The sequence below is a fragment of the Parus major genome, chromosome 4 (assembly GCF_001522545.3).
Source record: "Parus major isolate Abel chromosome 4, Parus_major1.1, whole genome shotgun sequence".
NCBI lineage: Eukaryota > Metazoa > Chordata > Aves > Passeriformes > Paridae > Parus > Parus major.
Window position 1 is genome coordinate 57,335,061 of NC_031771.1, and position 20,253 is coordinate 57,355,313.

At 37.9% G+C, this 20,253-nt stretch overlaps 1 protein-coding gene across 1 annotated transcript in view; it reads left to right on the forward strand.

Annotated features, from left to right (window-relative positions):
• MAN2B2 (mannosidase alpha class 2B member 2) overlaps positions 1 to 18,650 on the forward strand; it is a 28,566-nt gene extending 9,916 nt beyond the window's left edge. The window contains exons 5-19 of the mRNA XM_015625350.3: positions 1,101 to 1,216; positions 2,198 to 2,375; positions 3,589 to 3,787; positions 6,264 to 6,454; positions 7,320 to 7,506; positions 8,349 to 8,482; positions 10,525 to 10,781; positions 12,679 to 12,870; positions 14,524 to 14,776; positions 14,880 to 14,990; positions 15,105 to 15,297; positions 15,955 to 16,107; positions 16,474 to 16,586; positions 17,419 to 17,536; positions 18,418 to 18,650. Of these exons, the coding sequence (XP_015480836.1) occupies positions 1,101 to 1,216; positions 2,198 to 2,375; positions 3,589 to 3,787; positions 6,264 to 6,454; positions 7,320 to 7,506; positions 8,349 to 8,482; positions 10,525 to 10,781; positions 12,679 to 12,870; positions 14,524 to 14,776; positions 14,880 to 14,990; positions 15,105 to 15,297; positions 15,955 to 16,107; positions 16,474 to 16,586; positions 17,419 to 17,536; positions 18,418 to 18,512 (2,490 nt within the window). The 3' untranslated portion in view covers positions 18,513 to 18,650. The remainder of the gene's footprint in view (positions 1 to 1,100; positions 1,217 to 2,197; positions 2,376 to 3,588; positions 3,788 to 6,263; positions 6,455 to 7,319; positions 7,507 to 8,348; positions 8,483 to 10,524; positions 10,782 to 12,678; positions 12,871 to 14,523; positions 14,777 to 14,879; positions 14,991 to 15,104; positions 15,298 to 15,954; positions 16,108 to 16,473; positions 16,587 to 17,418; positions 17,537 to 18,417) is intronic.
• Positions 18,651 to 20,253: the final 1,603 nt, after the last annotated feature.

A 20,253-nucleotide genomic window follows, 5' to 3' on the forward strand; every position in this document is an offset into this window, starting at 1 on the left:
GGTTATATGGTCAATTAGTGTCTTCATGACTTCTGGTCAGTGATAAAATGTAGTCTAGCCTGAAGAAGACACAAAATTAAGGCAAATGTGCAAGTCTAAATTGACTGAATAAGGAGTGTTTGAAGCAGAGACATCTAGGAGTTCCAGCTTTCCCTAAGAAAATCTTGTATCTGTTGGGTATTATGTGAGCAAGTTTAAAGTGTAACCTTTGGGCACAGTGTTGTCAGGCTCAGAACATTTATTTGTGCCTGTGAAATTAATGATGCTAGGCCAGTTAAAGTGGCAGCTAGTCATGGTTTTGCTGAATTCAGGTTTTCTTTCATGTTCTGCTTTCTCTTGCACAGTGTCCCATACACAGTAAATGCTTTTCATATCACTGTGGTGAGCCCTGATCTGTTACCAGTTTTACTCACTTATTATTTGAAAATAAGGGGCTTTCACCACTATGTTCTGGGCACTAGTCAGCTTTTGTGAATCTTGGGTAAAAGTCAAGTGTCTCTGAAGAAGACAACAGAATTTGTGTTGAATTTAGTGAAGCCTGGACCTACCACCTTGTGTTTGCAATGATTTGCAGTACTTCTTTTCTGTTAAAATCTTTTACGAGTTTTTGACAATCTTTGATTGTCAAAAACTAGATGATTTTTTTTCCTGGCCCTTAACAGTCTGAAGGTTTCCAAAACAGTAAAATTCTTCTCCAGTAGAACTTAAACATTAACATCAATTATTGATTCCCGCTGACTACAGTGCAGTCAGACTACATCTGGACCTTTTCTAGCTTATAGGTGTTCAGCTTCCATTGAAACAACTGAGGTATAATAGCTGTGATAAGCCAGGCTTATCTCTGGATTTTAGTATGCTGGCAGTGTGCTGCCTTGTCTCCTTCTGCATCAGTTCTAATGGAAAGAGGCACTGATGTAACCTCCTGTATATAGTGTGTGACCTTGCCTGGGTTCCATTGGCATTGAATCCTCAGAAAAAGCACTTAAAAGTATTAAAAGAGGTGGAAGGGAAGATGGGAACTCTAAAGTTTAAGTTGTTAATGATGTATTTCTGTGAATGTCATCAAGTGTAATGGTCTCTTACCTTCTTTTGTTTTCCAGAAGCTTCAGTTTGTATGGCGGGGCTCTCCTTCCTTATCTGAAAGACAGCAGATCTTCACCCATGTTATGGATCAGTACAGCTACTGTACTCCATCACACTTACCTTTTTCAAACAGGTCCAAAGATTTCCCAAATATGCAGAAATACTGTTCACTTCTGAGAGTTTATATTATTGGGGTTTAAGCATTTTCTTTGACTGTTTTCTTTCAAAAGTATCCTACTGCTTTCTCCTGGCCTGGTAGGTCAAGGAGATGTCTGGACTCTGTAGATTGGAGTAAGGATTAAGCATCCCCAGCTTTCCACCATAATAAATTAAGTTTATTCAGTACCTAACAATTGAATCCTCAAAAGTGACACTTTGTATTGACAGGCATTTAAAATACCTCTAAATATTGACACTTGTTTTCTTACACCCAGTGGCTTGAAAACATAGGTGTGGCTTTCATCTTCTTATAATACAGGGACTGATTTACACTGTCAGTCCTTATTTTAAAAAAAAATAGAATAAAACTGTGAAACAGTTTAATTACTGTAAGCATAAAATGTCCAAAGCAGGACTGGGGTCTTTTTTCTCTGCCTGGAAATAAAGATTTAAAAGCTCCAGGAAGCTCAGTAGGGACTTGGTTATTGCTAATTGATTTTCTATGGGAGATTTTCAGCATTATCTTGAGCTGGGATTGTGTATTTTGTCCGTGTATAAACTAAAGCAACAAAAAAATTGCCATTTATTTTGTGAAGAAATTTCAGAACTTTTGAAAACTTTATTTTGCTTACTGGCTTATCCAGTAAAATACTCTGAAAACCAAGTCTAATAGGGGGAACATCCTCATTGTTACAAAGCTTGCTCGTTTGTCCTATGGATTCTTTGACTTGAAAAGTTGCACAGTGTTCAAAGAAAACTGGAGACTCTTCTTCCTACCTCCAACCCTAAATAAATACTTAAACCTAAATACTAGCAATGAATATAAATGGAATTTTTTTTTGCCTCTTATTCCCTGGGTATATGCATTTTACACCAGCACCTTTTGATATGTTTTTCCCAGCTGAGTAAATCCTGTTTACAGCTTACTTCTTTCTGCTTACTTCTTTCTGGTTAGGTCAGGATTTTTTTGGAATGGATTTGCAACTTTCCCAGATCCACCAAAGGATGGTGTTTATCCAGACATGAGTCTCCCTGTTACAGATGCTAACCTCCACCTGTATGCACAAACCATGGTGGCAAACATTAAGGAGAGAGCAGCCTGGTTCCAGACAGAGGAAGTGCTGTGGCCATGGGTAAGTGCCTGGTCAGTGTTTGTTTTAGAAGAGACAAGCACACTCCAGAGTGTAAGTGGATGGTACTAGCTGCAGTAGGTACTGCAGAAATGCTGGTACAAACCATGTGACATGAAGTGTTTTTCTAATAATTGCAGTCCAAATGACTGACTAGTAATGATATTTAAAATTTCCTTGTATAGCCTGGCAGTTGTCTATCAAGTCTTCCACCCTACTCAATATAGAAAAAAAAAGTGACAAAACTGTAAAGATAACTTCTTGCATAACTATATATTGCAGTATTGCTTCCTTTTTTCACCCCTTGCTTTGTCTATTTAAATGATCTTTTTTAACTGTTTAGCCCAAAATAACTGTGTGTTAACAGAAATTACAGCCTTATAGGAAAGTGTATGACACTTAGGTTGACATGATTAGGTGGATTTCAGATGTGCAATCATTTTCTCATACAGTCTTTGTATTTTAGCTAGAACCATAAGAAAGCATATCCCAGCTTGGTCATCCAAACACTTTCTTCAGCAGTATGCTGTGTAAATTACGTCCTACACATACGTATAGCACTGATGTGCTCTTGCTGTTTTCAAGTCCTTAGGAAAGAATAACTTTGCCTAAACTGAGTGTACAGTCTGGTTTCTAATTTTGGTGGATGCTGTAGGTCTCATGATTACGATATTAAAGGATTATGTGTGTTCTTTATGGGGTATTTCACCACAGTATTTTCTGACTGATGCAGCTTTGAGTCACTGATGTGTTTTTCTCCTGTGTTTATGACACTGTTGGTTATAGTGAATTTATTATTTTTGTAGAGAGAAGTAGAATATAACACTGTAGTTGTGCTATAGTGAAAATTGTGCTGCAATGGGGAGAAGTTTCAAATAGTACAAATAAATCCCTAACATCTAGATCCAAACACACAGTTTTGCAGTAATGTAAGAAAACTTCTGGTTTTCTGTGCTTTTGATAGACAATGCTATGGGAAGAAGTAGAGGGAATATATAGTTCTAGAACTCTATGCTTTTTCATGATTTTTTTATGATTACAAACAATCTGTGTGAGTAGCCCTGCTCAGTCAGTCTTGATAGTTTTGTAACTAATACCAGTTATATGGGCAGTCAAAATCAAAAGAAATACCCCTGTACATAGACTAGTGTTAAAAATTATCCTCCTTAATTATGTGACCTAAAGTAATTTGGCTGTTCTATGCTTGGGATTTCAGGGCTGTGACAAACAGTTCTTTAATGCATCTGTTCAGTACTCTAACATGGACCTGTTGGTGGAATATATTAACAAGCATTCTGCTGAGTTTGGAGTGACTGTCCAGTATGCCACTGTCAGTGATTACTTCCAAGCAGTTTATAGCAGGAATCTTACATGGGAAACTCGGGACTCTCAAGACTTTCTTCCTTATTCAACAGGTAATCAAGTTCACAGCTGCTTAATGTCTGCCTCAAATGTACATAGGTAAAATTGTAATAAGGGAAAATGAGAAATAAAGAAAAAAAATGTCTTTTTATAAGATTTGTTCTCTCAATGAGGTGCCATCAGCAGACAAGTTGATTCCAGCTTAGTTGTGTAAAAAAGAGGGATGTATGACCAAATAGAGCAATGTCTCATTTTTACTGTATAAAATAACTGGATTATGCATAGCTCAAACCAGAGGTGGAAAATATGACGTGGAGTGATGTATGAATGTCTGGAGAAGCTACAGGTGACCAAGGCAATCTGAAAGCTCTTGGGGTAGTTCTGTGTTACTACAGTGGGATGGGGGTTCCCAAGGTGAACCTATCGATGTTGAGGATTTGGTGTCCATGCTCCAGGTAATTGCAGGAAATATATAATCTGGTCATATAGATTTGAATGTCCATTAATGCTTGTTGCTTTCATCAGGAATCCAGTTTGTGAGCTCCAAATCCAATCTTTTATATAAAGCAAGGCACACTAGATAAAAATGACCTGATCCAGACAAAATACTAATGTAGATGAACCCATAGTCTCCTCTAAGAGAAAATCTTGCCTTTTCATTAAAGAAAACAGTTTGAAATTCTGGGGTGGGGAATAATTTTCTTACAACTGAAGTCTAAACAAGGAAAAATACTGTCAGTGTTTCTGAAACTTTGTAATACAGTGTTATAAAAATTCTTTGCAGCTCCTTGTTGCTTGCTTGCATCTTACCTGCTGCACTAATTTAGCTATTTAATCAGAGCTGGAAAGTACTAGAAAAAGACAAAATACGTCATACCATACCCAACATCCCTTTAATTCTTTTCCCCAATAAATTTACCCTTTTAGACCTCATACCAAGGTATGCAGAGAGAAGACACAGACAGCTTCTCAATTTCTAAATTCATTAATTTATTTTATTGCTTGGTTTATTTTTAAAATAGCATTGATTTCATTAAAGCACCTTTCTGTATAACTGTAACTACCACTGCTTCATCACATTTTTTGGCTGTGTACGTACATTTCAGACTGTTCTGTAATGTGTCTGTTAACTTTTCAATGAATAAAAATAACCATTGCTTCCTGTGAATCATGGCATGGACTGATCCCTGACTCCCTCACCTCCCTCTAGGGATCGTGTCATTTCTAACAACTTGCAGATAAAAGCATTGCTAGTTCTAACTGCTAATATCCTTTTATATCTGGGCTCTTTCCTTTATCTTTTGGCATAATTTACCTGCAGGATTCAATTGCTATTAGTTTGCATAATAGCAGCACCTTCAGTGTTCCAGGTGGGTGCCCACACAGAGATGTAGTTTTTTTCCCCAAATGACTTTCTGTGCCTTGCAATCGCAGTATAGATTTGAGTGCAATTTCTCCCACATGCTGTTTTGCTTCTTGATGATTAATCCTCTCTTATTCTTGCTATGCCCTTTTTTTGTGAGTCACTTGTTGGGCTGAGTGTCACTTATGACATCTGGAAACTCAAAAGTTTTAAGTCCCAGATAAGTATTTCCTTCTACTCTGCATTCATTGTACTGTGCTGTTACGTATGTGTGGTTCTTTTGTCTGTAACATTGAAAACTAAAATGGAATTAATTCTTTTGAAAATTCTAGCACTTTTCAGGCCAAAAATAATTTGTCCTGAAGTTTTTTAAGCAAAAGATCCTGTTTTCTAATTGTTGCCTTTGCTCTTGGGCTGATAGCAGATTATTACAGTTGCATGTATGCTCTTTGGAAAACACTTCCTGCAACTTCTTTCTGGAAAACCTATTTATCGCTAGTGTATTTTAAGAGAAACAAACACACACTCCCACCCTAAGGAAAGATTTAAAGGTTTTAAAAACAAACAATTGTTTTCCTAGTTCACTCTGTGGTATACTGAAACATTAACACAAACAGAATATTGAAATACTTTCCAGTAACCACTTGAGGGCATCTTTTGATGTAGTTTGAAGTGCTGCAGTAGTTTGGAGTCATCATTTCAGTGTTTCTACTCCATTTTGAAGACATTAAATTTAAGCTAAATCCCTTCAACCCCAAAAGGTTGAAATGTAGACTGCGTGTATCAAGCAATTACCAAAGATTATAATCTATTTTATTGACAACTAATAATAATATATACTTCAGTGAAACTTGGAAAATTCTTTTGTGCAGATCCACAAGAAGGAAATTTCATAATGAACACAGGCTAACTTGGTTTGTACTGGCTTTGTATCAAACTTGCATGTTACTAGGCCTGTAGGAGAGATGATAGTTTTTCAAAATGCATGTTCCTGGCTGAGTTTCCTTGTAGGCTTTATGACCTTTCTATTTGATGACTGCTGTGTAAATCCCCAGTAGGATTCATGTAAGAATCTGAACAGTAGTAGTAGTAGTAGTGGTAGTCATAGTAGTAGAATAAATGAAGTGGTATTTTGATGTGTTTTGGATCTGTTCCACTCTAAACAGAGCCATTCCAAGCATGGACTGGGTTTTATACTTCTCGGAGCACGTTAAAAGGAATTGCAAGGAGAGCAAGTTCACTGCTTTACGCTGGAGAATCCTTTTTTACACAGTATGTCCAGAAACACCCAGAAGGTTCTATTTGCAAATGTAAAGCCTTAGAGCAACTTCAGAGTCTTAGATGGGCAGTTTCAGAGGTAAAGATTGATTTATTTTCTGCTTTGAATGAAAATGTTTATTTTCCAAATGAAAAGTTTGCATGAGCATTTCAGCTGGAGTGTCTCAAATTTGCTTCTATATTTTTGGAAATAACTTTCCTCCTTTTGCAAGTCATAAGTAAAAATAAAGCAATTTCTTAAATTGTTTCTGAATTGCTTGAAGTCCTGAAACATGAGTTCAGCCCCTTAACCATGCTTTCAAGACATGGTTACTGGCAAATGTTTTCTTCAACCAGTGAAAGGGTATGTGGTTTCAAACTTTACTATGAAATTCCTTTTCTTTGTGTTAGTTTTGTTATTTACAGAATTGTTCTTGAAAGTAAATAAAAACCAAACAAAAATGGAGCTAATTGAAAACTACTGATAATCTCTACTTCTTCAAGTTAGAAGAGGAAAGACAGATTTGTTTTTTCAAAGTTCAGCAGCTAAGTGATTAGTCTTGTATCATTAACGATTTGCAGTCCTCAGTGCTTTTGCACTATTATTTACAAAATAATTATTTTGTGCCAACCAGATCCAAGTAGGAAATGAAAAACCTGTCTTCTTACAGTATATTTGCTGCATTCTTGGTTTTGATAACTTGTTTGGTTTTTTCCTCTAAGGATGTAACTTCAGTATATTAAAAGAGAAATATGTATAGAGGGAAACCTGTATTCATCTTGTCTTTGACCACTTTATTCAGTATTTAGGAATTCAGAGTAGGCTAAATGGGAATCTGAATATAGCTGTCATCCCTTATTGTTTTAAGTTGTGTGTCAGGAGTGTAATTGATGATTATGTTAATGCAAATGTAAACCTGAAGTTTTCATCCTGTTGTTCCTTTCAAATTACTTTTAAATATAAGGTCCAGCACCATGATGGTGTAACAGGCACGGAGTCTCCCAAGGTGAAGGACATGTACATGAATAACTTGATGTATGGAATGTTCAACGTAAAGAAGCTAATGGCTTCCATAATCTTTGATATCAACAATGCAAAGAAGAATGGGGAGGTCTATTCTTCTGTTTACACTAAAGGCTCAGGAAAACCAGGTACTTCTTGCACAGCTTTAATAATTTGTAAGCTACCTTATGAAAGCTATCATGTTTTCTTCCAAAACATTTAACATATTATGTACATCTATGTTCTGTGAACCATGGCTAGAAAATCCTGTTTGCCTTATGAGACACAGGATTTCTCAGCTGATGTTACACAGAACTCTACCTGCATATATTAGACCTGGCTCTCAGATTCAGACCTCAAATGTAAAACAAGGGGAAGAAGAGGTGCTGATCAGAGTAGTCACTAACTTTAGTCTGCAACAGAGCATTACATGATAAGGAGAACAGAGTCAAGTAATGTTTTTACTATAATGTACTGCCAGCTTGTGTAAAAAATGCAAAAGGATTTTTAAGAAGTCTATTCTAAAGACCATACACTCCCTTTTATCTTTACTTTGGAAACTTTTTAAACTTTCAGACGTAAGCAGTGCTGTGGGCTGTGTAACAGACCGATTTGGATTTTTACAGGGCTGTTTTTAAATTAGGCTTCTCATTTGATCTTCTGTATAACTCTGATAAAGTTAATACTGCATGACAATGAGTTGCAAGCAGCTTATCTTCACTAAATGCATTTACATTCAACTCAGGTGTCATTTTCTGTATACGTGATCTTTTTTGATTAGGCCGAGCATAGAAGAATGAAGCAAAGAGGTTTTTATGAAGGACTATTAAATGTTTTCCTTTTTTCAGTCATGAAATTTTACTGTAGGGTTTTTTGTTAAAACTTTGTAAGATAGTTGCACCTAGACAGATTTCTTAAAGGCTTTTTAATACCACATTTTAAAAATACATAACGTAGTGACTGCCAGTTTTGTTTGTTTGCCTGCACAAAGGTGCTACAGATGTTGACCAGTATGTTGTTGTCTATAACCCACTGGCATGGAACATCACTACCTTTGTCACGGTTTCTGTCAGCAGTGATGCAATGAGTGTATATGATGAACTGGGATATTCTGTGCCAGCACAGGTACTTCAACTTTATTTCTTTCTGTTGCTTTTCTCTGACTTGTCAATTTTCATTGGCTGGATTCTACCTCCTGTCCAAGTGGGATTTTCCTACTTGTCCTTCAAGGGTTTTTTTACTTGCCTGTTGTCTCAACAAAGAGACTTTTTTTACTGTCCAAAAGGACTTGGTGCTCTTATAGTGTGTTTGGTTTGTCCTTTGCATGTGTGCTGTGTGTGACCTGGTGCTTCTTACCTTATTTTTCTTTCTCTAAAAAACACTGTTTCAAATAAATCTTTTTATGTAGAAGCACTGCCTTACAATTGACAGCCCTTTTAGTAAAATTGGCAGATTGCCTTGGGGAGGGAGAAGCAAAGAATTAAGAAATGTAGGTCTTAGAAACTGGTGTCAGTCAGCTACCATTTGATGGCTCATTCTGTCATAGCTAAGCTCCAAAACACAGTCAGCTGTTCCCTGGGAGTGAAGAAAGCGCCCTCAAGTGAAAGCTAGCACTAGCCTTTCTCTGCTGTACAGAATGCATCATCATCAAACCTCCAGAAATGCTTTCTGCACATAAGGCCTGAAGAGGCCTGATGCAATTCCAGATGCTCCCCTCTGACCCTGAGATGCCACATAGCTCTGCCAATTCTGCCAGCTGCACAGTTTCTGTGACCTGTGGCTTATGACTGTGACCATGCATGAAGGCACATTGTAGTCAGGTGGTGATGCACAGCAGCTATCCCTTGTCCTGTACCTGTACATGTGATGGCACAGGACCTTACTGCCTTCCTCTGGAAACCATCAGTCTCTTTGGGTTGGCACATGGTCATGCTTGCCTGTCAGTCACTTACCTCCCACAAGTCATTCTGTCTGAATTACTTCTGTCTTGTAAGATACAAAGACAAGATTGATATTTTTTCAAGGCATTTATTCAGGATTTAGGAAGTCCTAAAGGTATGTTGCCCTTATTTTAAAGGGGCAGAACTCTCTGTACCAAGTTGATCTGTATTCTTGGTTGCTAGAAGTTATTCTTATATGCATATGGATAGTCACTTGAGGCTAAGTAAAATCTCTTCAGCAGTTATGGCAGGATGGTTTGGGGTCTTTTAATTCCAGTATGTGCAGTTCAAAAGTGCATTTGTATTACACACTCTTTCCTTTTGTGAGAAATAAAACCTTAGCTCAGGACAATTGTGTAAATACACAGCTGAGAGGAACTGAAACTTTGGCAAGTGCTCTGCTGCCTCCTGCACCACATGCACGAGTATCATGAAGGGAGAGAACGGGAGTACACTCTGCTGATACCACTGTTGTTAGGTTGTCTGTGGTGTAACTGGACATATGTCAGTCCACAGTGTGAAGATACAAACAGCTTGCTTGAATTGCTTGTTAGTTATAACTAGCTTCTTTGTCCATAGAATCTGTTCAGTATTTATCTAGCCCTATTTTCTTTCTCCAAATCAAAAGTAGTACTAAAGTATATAACATTAATGGGCAGGATATGTGTAATTGAAAGATGATTTAAAACTGATGTTTAACACATTTCAGTATTACATAACACTGGTATTCTGTTTACTGTTCAAAGGATGTCAAATGCTTCTATCTCCTTTTCATGTGCCTTCCCTAAAGTGAGGGTCCATGTTGGTGCTTCCTCCTCTTGTCATGAGTTTTCTTTTTTCGCACTGGTCATGTCTCTAGTGTTTCACTCTCTTTTCTGTAATTTGACTGATCAATTTAATTTATTATTATTATTACATCTGCTCTTATAGACATTTTGCAGTGTAATCTTAAATTGTGATTCCATGTTCACATTAAAATAACCCTTTTAATTTGCATAGTGACTTTCCTTCACTAGTAAGGCTCAGCTTAATCCAAGTTCACCAGGCTCCCAATTAAAAACAGCATGGATCTACATTATAATTTAGAATTATAAAAATGGCATATTTAGAAAGTTATTATTAAAGTAGAAGCTAATTTTTATAATTTAGGGCTTACAGCACATGAAGGTAATTGCCTTGCCAATTAATTTTCTGTAATGAAGCATTTTTGTGTATACTAATGTACAGGTTCAAAGCTCCGTGGAATCCCAGTCTACCTATGATCTGTATATCCTAGTTGAAATAAGTGGTCTGAGCTACAGAAAATACAGTATTAAACCCTTGGATGGTAAACAGTCTGCATTTATTGGGAGCTCAGTCAAGTACAAGCGGAGAGACTTGACTCGTGCAGATCAGCAAAGTCCACGGTTGTTTCCTGTGGTTAACAACTGCTACCAGATCGTGTTTGACCAAAACACAAACCTGATGCACAGCATCACAGACAGGTAAGATTGCCTGCTTGTTTCAATAATGTTTCAGATTTTGTGAAATACTTCATAAAAATAAATCCAAGGACTGTGTGATGTGTCTTAATTCCAAGACTCAACAAAATATTCTTTGCAGTCTTTAAAATTATTTTTTATCCCCACATGTCCTCCTTTTTACAGGACACTTCCACACCAGCACAGGCATGATTCCATACTAGTTCTGTGTTGTTGCCCTGTTTAACTTTGCAGTTGGTCTGAGATGACATACCACAGTAATAACTAGCATATCAGCAGAGTTTTAGAGTACTTCAGAAAAAAAGAGGGTTATGAATGTGCATTTTTATTAAAAATTATTAAATAAGCACATATACTGTGGCTACACAATGATCCTTAAGTGATGAACTAAGGGCTTACTTATACTAAGTACTGTTTTGCAAGTCCATATCACTCTTTCTGTGGTAGAAAGCTACAAAACTGTTTGAAAGGAAACTTCTAACTAAGGAGTTTCCATTTAATCAGGTAGATAAAATGGAAGAATTATCAAGATTCAGGTGAGATTTGAGGTTTTCAGATCGTCTTTCTCAGCTGATGTGAATTGGCACAATTTCTTCAGCTTCAGTGCAGTTTTGCTGCATTTTGCCTGCTCAGGATTCAGATTGTCCCCTATTGTAACTGATGGAATATTTGACCCCTTTTTTCACTGCATGGTGTTGGCTAGATCTCTTTCACCTTTGCAGTTTAGTTCATAATTCTGCCTCCTAGAGCAAGAACTTGTTGTTCAGTATCATTGAAACCAGCTTTAAAAGTATAGCTGGACCTTATCTAAGAGCCCTGGAACAAGTATTTTCTCAGAGTGCCTCCAGATCGTAACTGTCTCCAAATTCTATGAGAAATACAGTGCAGAACAAAAATCTAAATTCAGTTCACAGTTTTCTTCATCCTGTGGCATCCTCTTACAGGCAGCAAGAGATATAATATATAAGAGGATAATGGGAAAGAATGAGGCCTCACAGGTCAGAATGGGAGGAAAGGTTGAAAAAACTTAGGGTCTTCAATTGGGTAGCCTTTTATGTTCAGCTGCAACAGCTAGAACTTCTAGATCCTGCATCTGCACTAAAAGTGCCTCATAAGAGAAGTAGTAGAAAACATTTGGATATTCTCCTCAGTTATTACAAATTGTGGGTAGCTGTATCAATATGAGATAAAATATTTGGCAGTATAAATTTATATGGTAGATGAAGTGATTTTTCCCATTTTCACAGCAAGTTGCCAAAGGCAGAGCAGATAGCTGAGAGCCTTTATATGACTTTCTAAAAATTGTGATAATAAGTCATGAATAGCTGAACTGTAAGCTTCAGTGGAGAGAGGAGGAGATACAGTAGGTAGTGAGTGACTGTAAATGTTGCTACCCTGTTGATTTTATTGCTACCAGTGTTAAACATGGAAACTTGGATCATGCTGATTTTACCTAGCTACAAAGTTAAATGAACCTAATTATTTTATTCATTAGTGCAGTGCAGTGTACCTCATTCTTGTGAAATGGGTAGTTTTCATCCTTTAGCAACTCTGGCATCATAACAATGAGGTAATTAAGATGTTTAATATAAACATCTTAAGATGTTTAACCTTAAGATGATTCTCTTCTACAAAAATAGAAAATTACATAGAATCTCTGTTTGCTTGCAAACTGACATGTATCTTAATGGCAAGCACTTTAATTCTTTGCTGTCCTTATTTACTCAGTCTCACAAAATCAATCCACTGTGAAGAAACAGTCTTTTGTCCTTACATTTCCAGCCTCCTATTTCCACCTTGCATTCCCACCCTCCATTACTGTTGCTGTTCAGCTTTGCATTTATCATGTACAAAATGTGTTTGTAACTTACATAATTTTTACTTTTCTGTGGATTCTCAGGGAGACTAACCAGACTGTCCAGTTCACCCAGGAGTTCCTTGAGTACCACGTAAATGGAGACACAAAGAAAGGACCCATTTCAGATAACTATTTATTTGCTCCAAATGCTTCAGCTGTTCCAGTATCAAAAGCAGTGGGGTTGGAAGTGATGTCTGGAAGCTTGATGACAGAGATACGCCAGTATTTCTACAGGTACAGCACCAGCTTCACTTCACTGCTCAGATATGTATGAGGTTACTTCTGTACAGTTGTTCCTAAGCTCTGTGTGTTTGTACTGTTTAGGATTTAGAAAAAAGAACTATTATACATTTGCTGAATGTACTGCTATGGAAGCACCTCCTGTAAATCATAGAATCATAGAATTTTTGGTGTTAGAAGGACTGTAAAGATCCAGTTCAAAACCCTCTGCAGGGACACCTTTCACTAGACCAGGTTGCTCAAAGCTCCATCCAACCTTTAGCCAGAGCTAGAGCCTTTAGCACCTCCAGGATGGATCATCTACAGTTTCTCTGCAACAGTGTGTTGTTACTCTCAGAGTAAGCCATTTCTTTCTAACATCTTATCTAAACCTACTCCTTTTTGGTCTAAAGCCATTTCCCCTTATCCTATCATTGCATGACCTTGTCAAAAGTACCTCTCCAGTTCTCTGGTAGGTCCCCTTCAGGTACTGGACGGCTGCCCTAAGGTCCCTCTGAGCATCTTTGTGGCCTCCTCTGGACTCCTTCCAGCAGCTCCTGGTGCTTCCCCTGTTGTGGGCTCCAGAGCTGGCTGCAGTACTGTGGGTGGGGGTCACATGGAGGGGAAGCAGAGGGGCAGAATGCCCTCCTTGACCTGCTGGCTGTGCTGCTTCAGAGGCAGCCCAGGACATGTTTGGGTTTCTGGGCTGTGAGCACGTGTTTTACCAGCTCATGTTGAGTTTCTTATTAACCAGCACCCCCAGTTCCTTCTCCTCAGGGCTGCTCTCCAGCCTTTCTCTGCCCAGCCTGCGTTTGTGCTTGGGATTGCCCTGACACAGGTGCAGGACCTTGTACTTGGTCTTGTTGAACTTCATGAGGTTCACATGGGCCCACTTCTGAAACACATTGCTGCAGGAGGGAGGGAGGGATGTGGAGATTGTTTAGGGTGATCCTCTGTGGTACATTTTTTAAGGCAACTTCTATTCAGAAACTGGTTCTGTACAACTCAATGAATATTGCAGCTAATATCTTACATGGATGGAAATTGGATATAATGATACATTTTAGTAGCTGTGAATGCCTATCTTGAAAGCAAATTAGAGAAAGGAGAAATAAATCCTTTATAAGGTCACTCTGACCCCTGATGAATTAACTACTTTTCTGTGTTAAAATTATATCAGTCTAGAAACCCTATACCCTCTTTTACATCTGGTTGTTTGGTTCAAGTCTTTTGCTTTACGTGGCATTGCTCAAGGATTGTAGTTGAGGAGGACCTTTTGAAAGTAGTGTGGAATTCTTGCATCAAAGCTGATATCACCCAGATTGAAAAAAATGCATGTATTCTGTACAATGTAAATATGTTGCTTAGGGAGTCATAATAACTTCTTAATTTTTTGTTAATTTTGAGAAAAACAGAGTCTTTGTAATCAAATGAAGAAGCCTCCTGACACTTGTAGTGTGAAAGAAACTTACAGGATATCACTTACTCTGGTTGAGTATCTGTATATTTGAAAGTTAAATTGAAATTAAAAATAATTGTACATGAAATAAATAGAAAATGGGCAAGAAAGTCTGCATAGGATGACACGAGGAGTGCCTTGCAAGTTTTGTCATAATCAATCAAGTGCTCCACTTTCTAAACTCTGCATCCTTCCTCTCATTTTTATAGCAATGTTACTTCTCAGGACTATATATATGCAGTGTACACCAGGCTGTATTCAGTACCAGAAGGCTACGATGGGAAGATGCTTTGCCATAGGATAGAGCAAGAATACAGTGTTGGGCCTCTGGAATTAAATCGTGAAGCAATTCTAAGAACAAGCACAAATTTGAACACCAGACAACTTCTCTACACTGACAACAATGGATATCAGATGCAGAAAAGACCATTCAAGGCATATGTGAATAACACAGTGGCTCGGGTAGGCACAAAGGTGTAATCCAAAGTCAGTTGTGTCTTTGTTCTGCGTTTCCTGGTTAATTCCTCATAATATTATCTCTGCATGGTTTGCTGTGTGTTTACAGAACTATTACCCAATGGTCCAGACTGCCTACATTGAAGATGATACCACAAGGCTGATGCTGCTTGCAGAAAGAGCTCATGGTGTATCAAGTCAAGGGAATGGACAAGTTGAGGTAACATACAAATTTTTGTTTCTTTTTCTGGGTGAGCGTAATTTCATGGTAGCAGATAATATAAGTAAAAGCTGATGGCTGATTCCTGCTGTGATGTTTACCTTCCCAATACAGGTGATGCTACACAGGAGACTGTGGAACAACCTTCAGTGGGACCTGAGTAACAATCTCACTTTGAATGACTCCTCAGTGGTTCGCCCGGTAATTTGGCTTATTTTAGGAGCCAAGGCTGCCACCAATACTTTGTATCGGACAAGTGGACTGGCATTAGAGCATAGGCCAGTAGTAATGTTTGGAGCATTACCAGGTAATCACTCAGCTTCCTGTGCTATCTTTAGCATCTGAATGGCTTGTTTATGTTGCTTTGATTTATGCTGTTGAGTTTTTAAATGCAGACTTCAAGCCTCCTGTGAGGCAGAGTTAGTATATAGTGAGTTAGGAGGGAGCTTTAGAGCTTGCTAATTACTTTGCATTAATTTCAAACATGGATGTTGTCCAAGTATATGAAATGTTTCTCTTGTTATATAATTACCTCTACTTTCAGAGGAAAATAAATTTTATAGCATCTAATGAGAACAAAACGTTCACACAGGGAATTAGTCTAAAGTAGGTAGTGCATCATATATTGGCTTCCTGGATACTGAGTCCTTAATGACCATTTTTGAGTCGTTCTTTTAAAAATACTTGTTCACCTTATCAACTAAAACTGAAGCCTGGTAGTGAAATAGAAATTTCAAACTGCAATGAAATTTGTTTTATTGAAAGCTCTGACAGACTTTTCTAGCAGTTAAAATCATGCTGCTTCCTGCTTTGTATCTTGAAAGGCCTTGGAGGAGAAAGCATGTTATCTATTTTGCCTCTGCCTTTGCAGAATAAGCAAAAAGCTCTTTACCCTTCCACAGTGCCCTAGCCAGGCTTGTGTGTGTGATGGATTTTAATGTTTGTTTTTTTATTTTGCATGAAGGAGATAAACCAAAGCTACCCAGACAACTTCAACAGAATTCCGTCCATGATTTGCCTGTAACTGTGCCACCTAATCTTCATCTCCAGACTCTGAGCATTCCAGGGTGGAGGTACAGCTCTAATCATGCAGAGCAGGTCCGCAGCATCCACATGGGTAGGTGCCTTCAAAGATGTGGCTGGATGTTACACTTAACTAAGCTGGTTTTCTTTTTTTCTCTCTTCTGTGGTCAGTATTTTTATTCATGCAAAGTGTTAAATTCCTCAGTCAAGAAAGTTAATTGTGCTGTATTATTTCTCTGCTCAAGTAGTAAAATATTTCTCCTGCATGAGTTTTTCATGCCTGTTAGTGACATTCCTGTCAAAGTGGGAGCTGGTTATTTCCTGATATCAGTCCTCTTGCTAACTTTAAAAAATAGGAACTAAGTTCAAATTAGGAGAGTTAAAAGTTTAAAAAAAAAAGTTTAATGCTTGGGTTTAATTTTAAAGTAAGAAAATATATACATTTTGATTTCTTTTGAAGGTAAACAGAAGCAAGGTGATGCAGATTTCAGTCGTGTCCTGCTAAGAATCAGACACTTGTATGAAGTTGGAGAGGATCCTGTGCTGTCTCAGCCTGTGATAGTAGATTTAAAGGTAAATATAACCCTTCGAGACGGAATAGCAAATGAGGCTTTCCTCTTTTATTCCAGAGAGGAATGGTTCTGGAATGACACATCATGTGTACTATGAAGTGCACAAAAGATGGATGAAAAAGTATTATAGAAATTTAACCTCAGAGGGAAGTGAGCTTTTTTTTCTTGGCTTTGCAACACAGAAGGCATTACTTCAGATGAAGTTGCAGTAGGCACAGCATGAAGATAAATGCTAAATATGGGTAGGACTGGATCTGCTGAACTCTTGGTAGTTACCTAACCTGCAGTACCTTAACCAGTCCAGAGAGTAGGATTCTGTTTTGTTGTTTCTTTAGTTATTGAAAATTGTACCTATAATTAATGAAACAGGGACAGGGTTAAAGGCAAACATTTTTTTTCTTTACAGTTGATTTCTGTGCGTTGTTCAAACTTTGTTATTTCCATCATGTGCTCACTTCTTTTTCAGTTTCATGTTTATTTGATCTTTCCTATGGAAGTCAGTTACTTTATACTCCATGGCAGGGGTTTATTATTTTGATTGTCATGACAGTAGCATGTAGGATGTGTAGGATTCTCTATTTCAGTAAAAGGGGGAGTGTGAGTTTCAGCCCTTTTAATATACTCTGTACTACAGCACAGAGGAAGTTTTCAGCACCTCAGCTTAGTTTGAAGCCCAGTGAATTTTTATTTGCCCTTGTGTTGCCTGACCTTGCAGATTTTTAAAGTCTCTCTGCTGTAATTAACAGGCTAGAGTTGAAAATTCTATCTGGTCTTACTGTGTACTAGGCTGGTGAGTTGATACTATTGTCTGTGAACTCTCATTTGATTCCCAGGCTTTGCTAAAGGGATTGGGATCAGTGATGGCAGTGGAAGAGCGATCCCTCACGGGCACCTGGGATGTGAACACTTTGGAGCGGTGGAAATGGAAGACTGCACAATATCCAGGCAAAAGTAGGTGGAATAACGTGTTTGGTGTCCATATTGTTGTTAACTGTTGAAGCTTGATGATTAGTCTAGTTAAAAATACTTTTTTAAATTGCGAGATTAGAAATGTATTACTGCTTTGTATGACAGACCTGGTACCTGTCACAGCCAGCAGGTAGGAACATTTAGCAAAGATTCCCTGCAAGTACCTGACTGTCATATTTATCCAATAGCTTGTTTTGCCTAGAAGTGTTCAAAAGCTTGGAATCTTTCTGGAGTTTTCTTTGTCCAGATAGAAGTGGCTACTTTATGAATTCATATTTGTGACACAGATTGGTTTTATCGGATGCTGATGAGTTGTGTTTATCTAAGCTTAAGCCTATGCTGCAAAAAACACACAGCTCCAGTTAAAAATCTCTGCTGTAATCAGCTTAAAGGACTCTGTGGATATGATTCAAGTTGGGGCTGACACTCAGATCCAGTGCTGTGGGTGACCTCATTTTACTTCTCATTCCAGTTAGTTTTTTGGACAATGTCCTACTGTCACATACATATTGTGCCTTGTTAAAAGCTTGCAGAGGTTTTGGAATGGGCTAGGTGAGAGTTTAGAGCTCTATTTGACCTGCAGCTCAGAGCTTGCTTGCTCTGTATTCATGATGAAGAAAAGGTGCATGACTGGGGAGTCACTGCACATTTTCTGTGTAAGTCAATGTGTGAAAAGAAGTTGTATATTTTAATATTATGAATGGGTACATCTTAGGTTCTATACTACTTGGAGTTTTAGGGAGAAGAATCTGCTCAAACACTAGCTTTTAGGGAAGAGATGAGTTAAAACTGATGTGATAGAATAACATATCCATTTGAATAAAGCTGCTTTAATAAATTATCAATGCTTTTGTGTTTTACAGGATTCTTCAACAGCACAGAGACCTCAGAAGACTTTATAGTAACTGTTCACCCAAAGGAAATAAGGACTTTCTTCGTGTACTTTCAGGTTCAATAGTGTTTGATGATGTATTCCAGGTGAATATGTAATATCTTTGAAGTTTTGTTTCAAGATGCAAGTGATGATCTTGACAAAAATCCTACTGCTGTTAATGAAAGAAAAAATCATTTTGGAATAAACTTCGAATTTAATTGAGTTGTTGGCCTGAGGTGTGGATGTTTCTTTCAGTTCATTATATAAAACTTTCCTTTTCTGAAACTTGTTCAGTGCAAAATAGACTTGTGTTGCAGAGTGAGCATGTTGAATATTTTTTTGGTTGCTATTGATGGTTTTAAAGTGATTGCTTCTATGATGCTTCACTGTGGAGCACTAAGAAAATCTTATCAGTCTTGAATTGTCTTTCTAATTTACAGTGCTGCCAAGAGTCTTCTCTTAAGGTTTTTATTGTTAGAGAAGATGAGTTCCAAATCACAGAATAGTGATTGGTCAAATGTTGTTCTATTCCTACATGCAAGGAGAAATGCCTGCTGTGTTTCAGCTACTTTGTCTTCTGGGAAACAACTGCAAGGTTTCTATTTTGCTGTAAACGGAAATGGAATGTTTGTATTCCTTTGTCCCGAGTTCATTTAAATTGTGTCTCTTTAAGGTTCAGAACTGATGAAATTTTCCTGATGGAATCTGGGTCCTAGATATGTGTCTTGTGGTCAGGGTAAACTGAAGCCAGTTTGACAGTAGAAGGTGTCTTGTCCCATGGCCAGTAACTGACTCATCATGTAAGCTGAAGGAGGAGCACTGTTCTTGTGATGCTGTGAACTTTATTAATTCTCAGGCTCAGAGAATGTGCACAGTGGTAGCAGGAAATGTTCCAATAGCAGCAAGTCAAAGTTAGCTATGGAATACTGTGTGGAGAGGCTAAACTGGCAGTGAGGGAAAATTCTTAGCAGATCTGATTGAGCAGCTGAAGGAAGCTTGGAGAGCGACTAGCTTTCCCAAGAGCTGGTAAGGATTTTTGTCAAAAATAAAAGCTGCATTTTTTCTGTTTTTGTCCTTAGCTCTAGACAACATGGATGTGTAGAATCTTACTCTGTTCTCATGCCATCGGACATCTCTACTTATTTTGTCTATTCACTAGGAAAATGCCCACAGCTGAGATGAGAATCAAGCAGGTTACTTCACTACAGTAGTAATGATGAATGCTGCTTGGTGCAACACCGTACAAAGCTGTATTTCTGATGAGTGAAACATGAAACTGAAAGAGGAAATAGATTTAAAAGAGAATAGGTGCATTTTCAGCCAGTTAATAGTCACAGATCTAGACTCATGTAAAAATGACATTTTACTGTGGTAATTGTTCTAATTTACTTTGGCTGTTTAGCAATCATTTTCTCCACATGGAAACACTGTTCAAGAACAAAGGAAAAAGAGTGAAGAAGGCCTTCCAGAATACCTATTGGGAAATAGTTATGCTGAAGACCTGTGCTGGTGGTCAACTTTTCTGTGCAGACAGCCTGTTTTGCATCTCATTGAAATCACTGCAGAAACTGTCACATTCAGTTATTGGATGAAGAAAGGTTGTTTGGTATTTTCTGATGGTTATTTTTTGTCCTTGGCTATAAATATTTAGTGGTGTGCCAATCGAACCTGTCCTACTGCAGTGAAAGCCATTTTCCTGCAACATTAAGCCAGAAGGGGAAGCACATAAAAACAGTTACTGTGATGCAGTAAAGCATGATGGCAGCTGGTTTTCATTTTTTCATGTTTTGTGTATGTATTTGGGAAATGAAACATGTTCAACTAG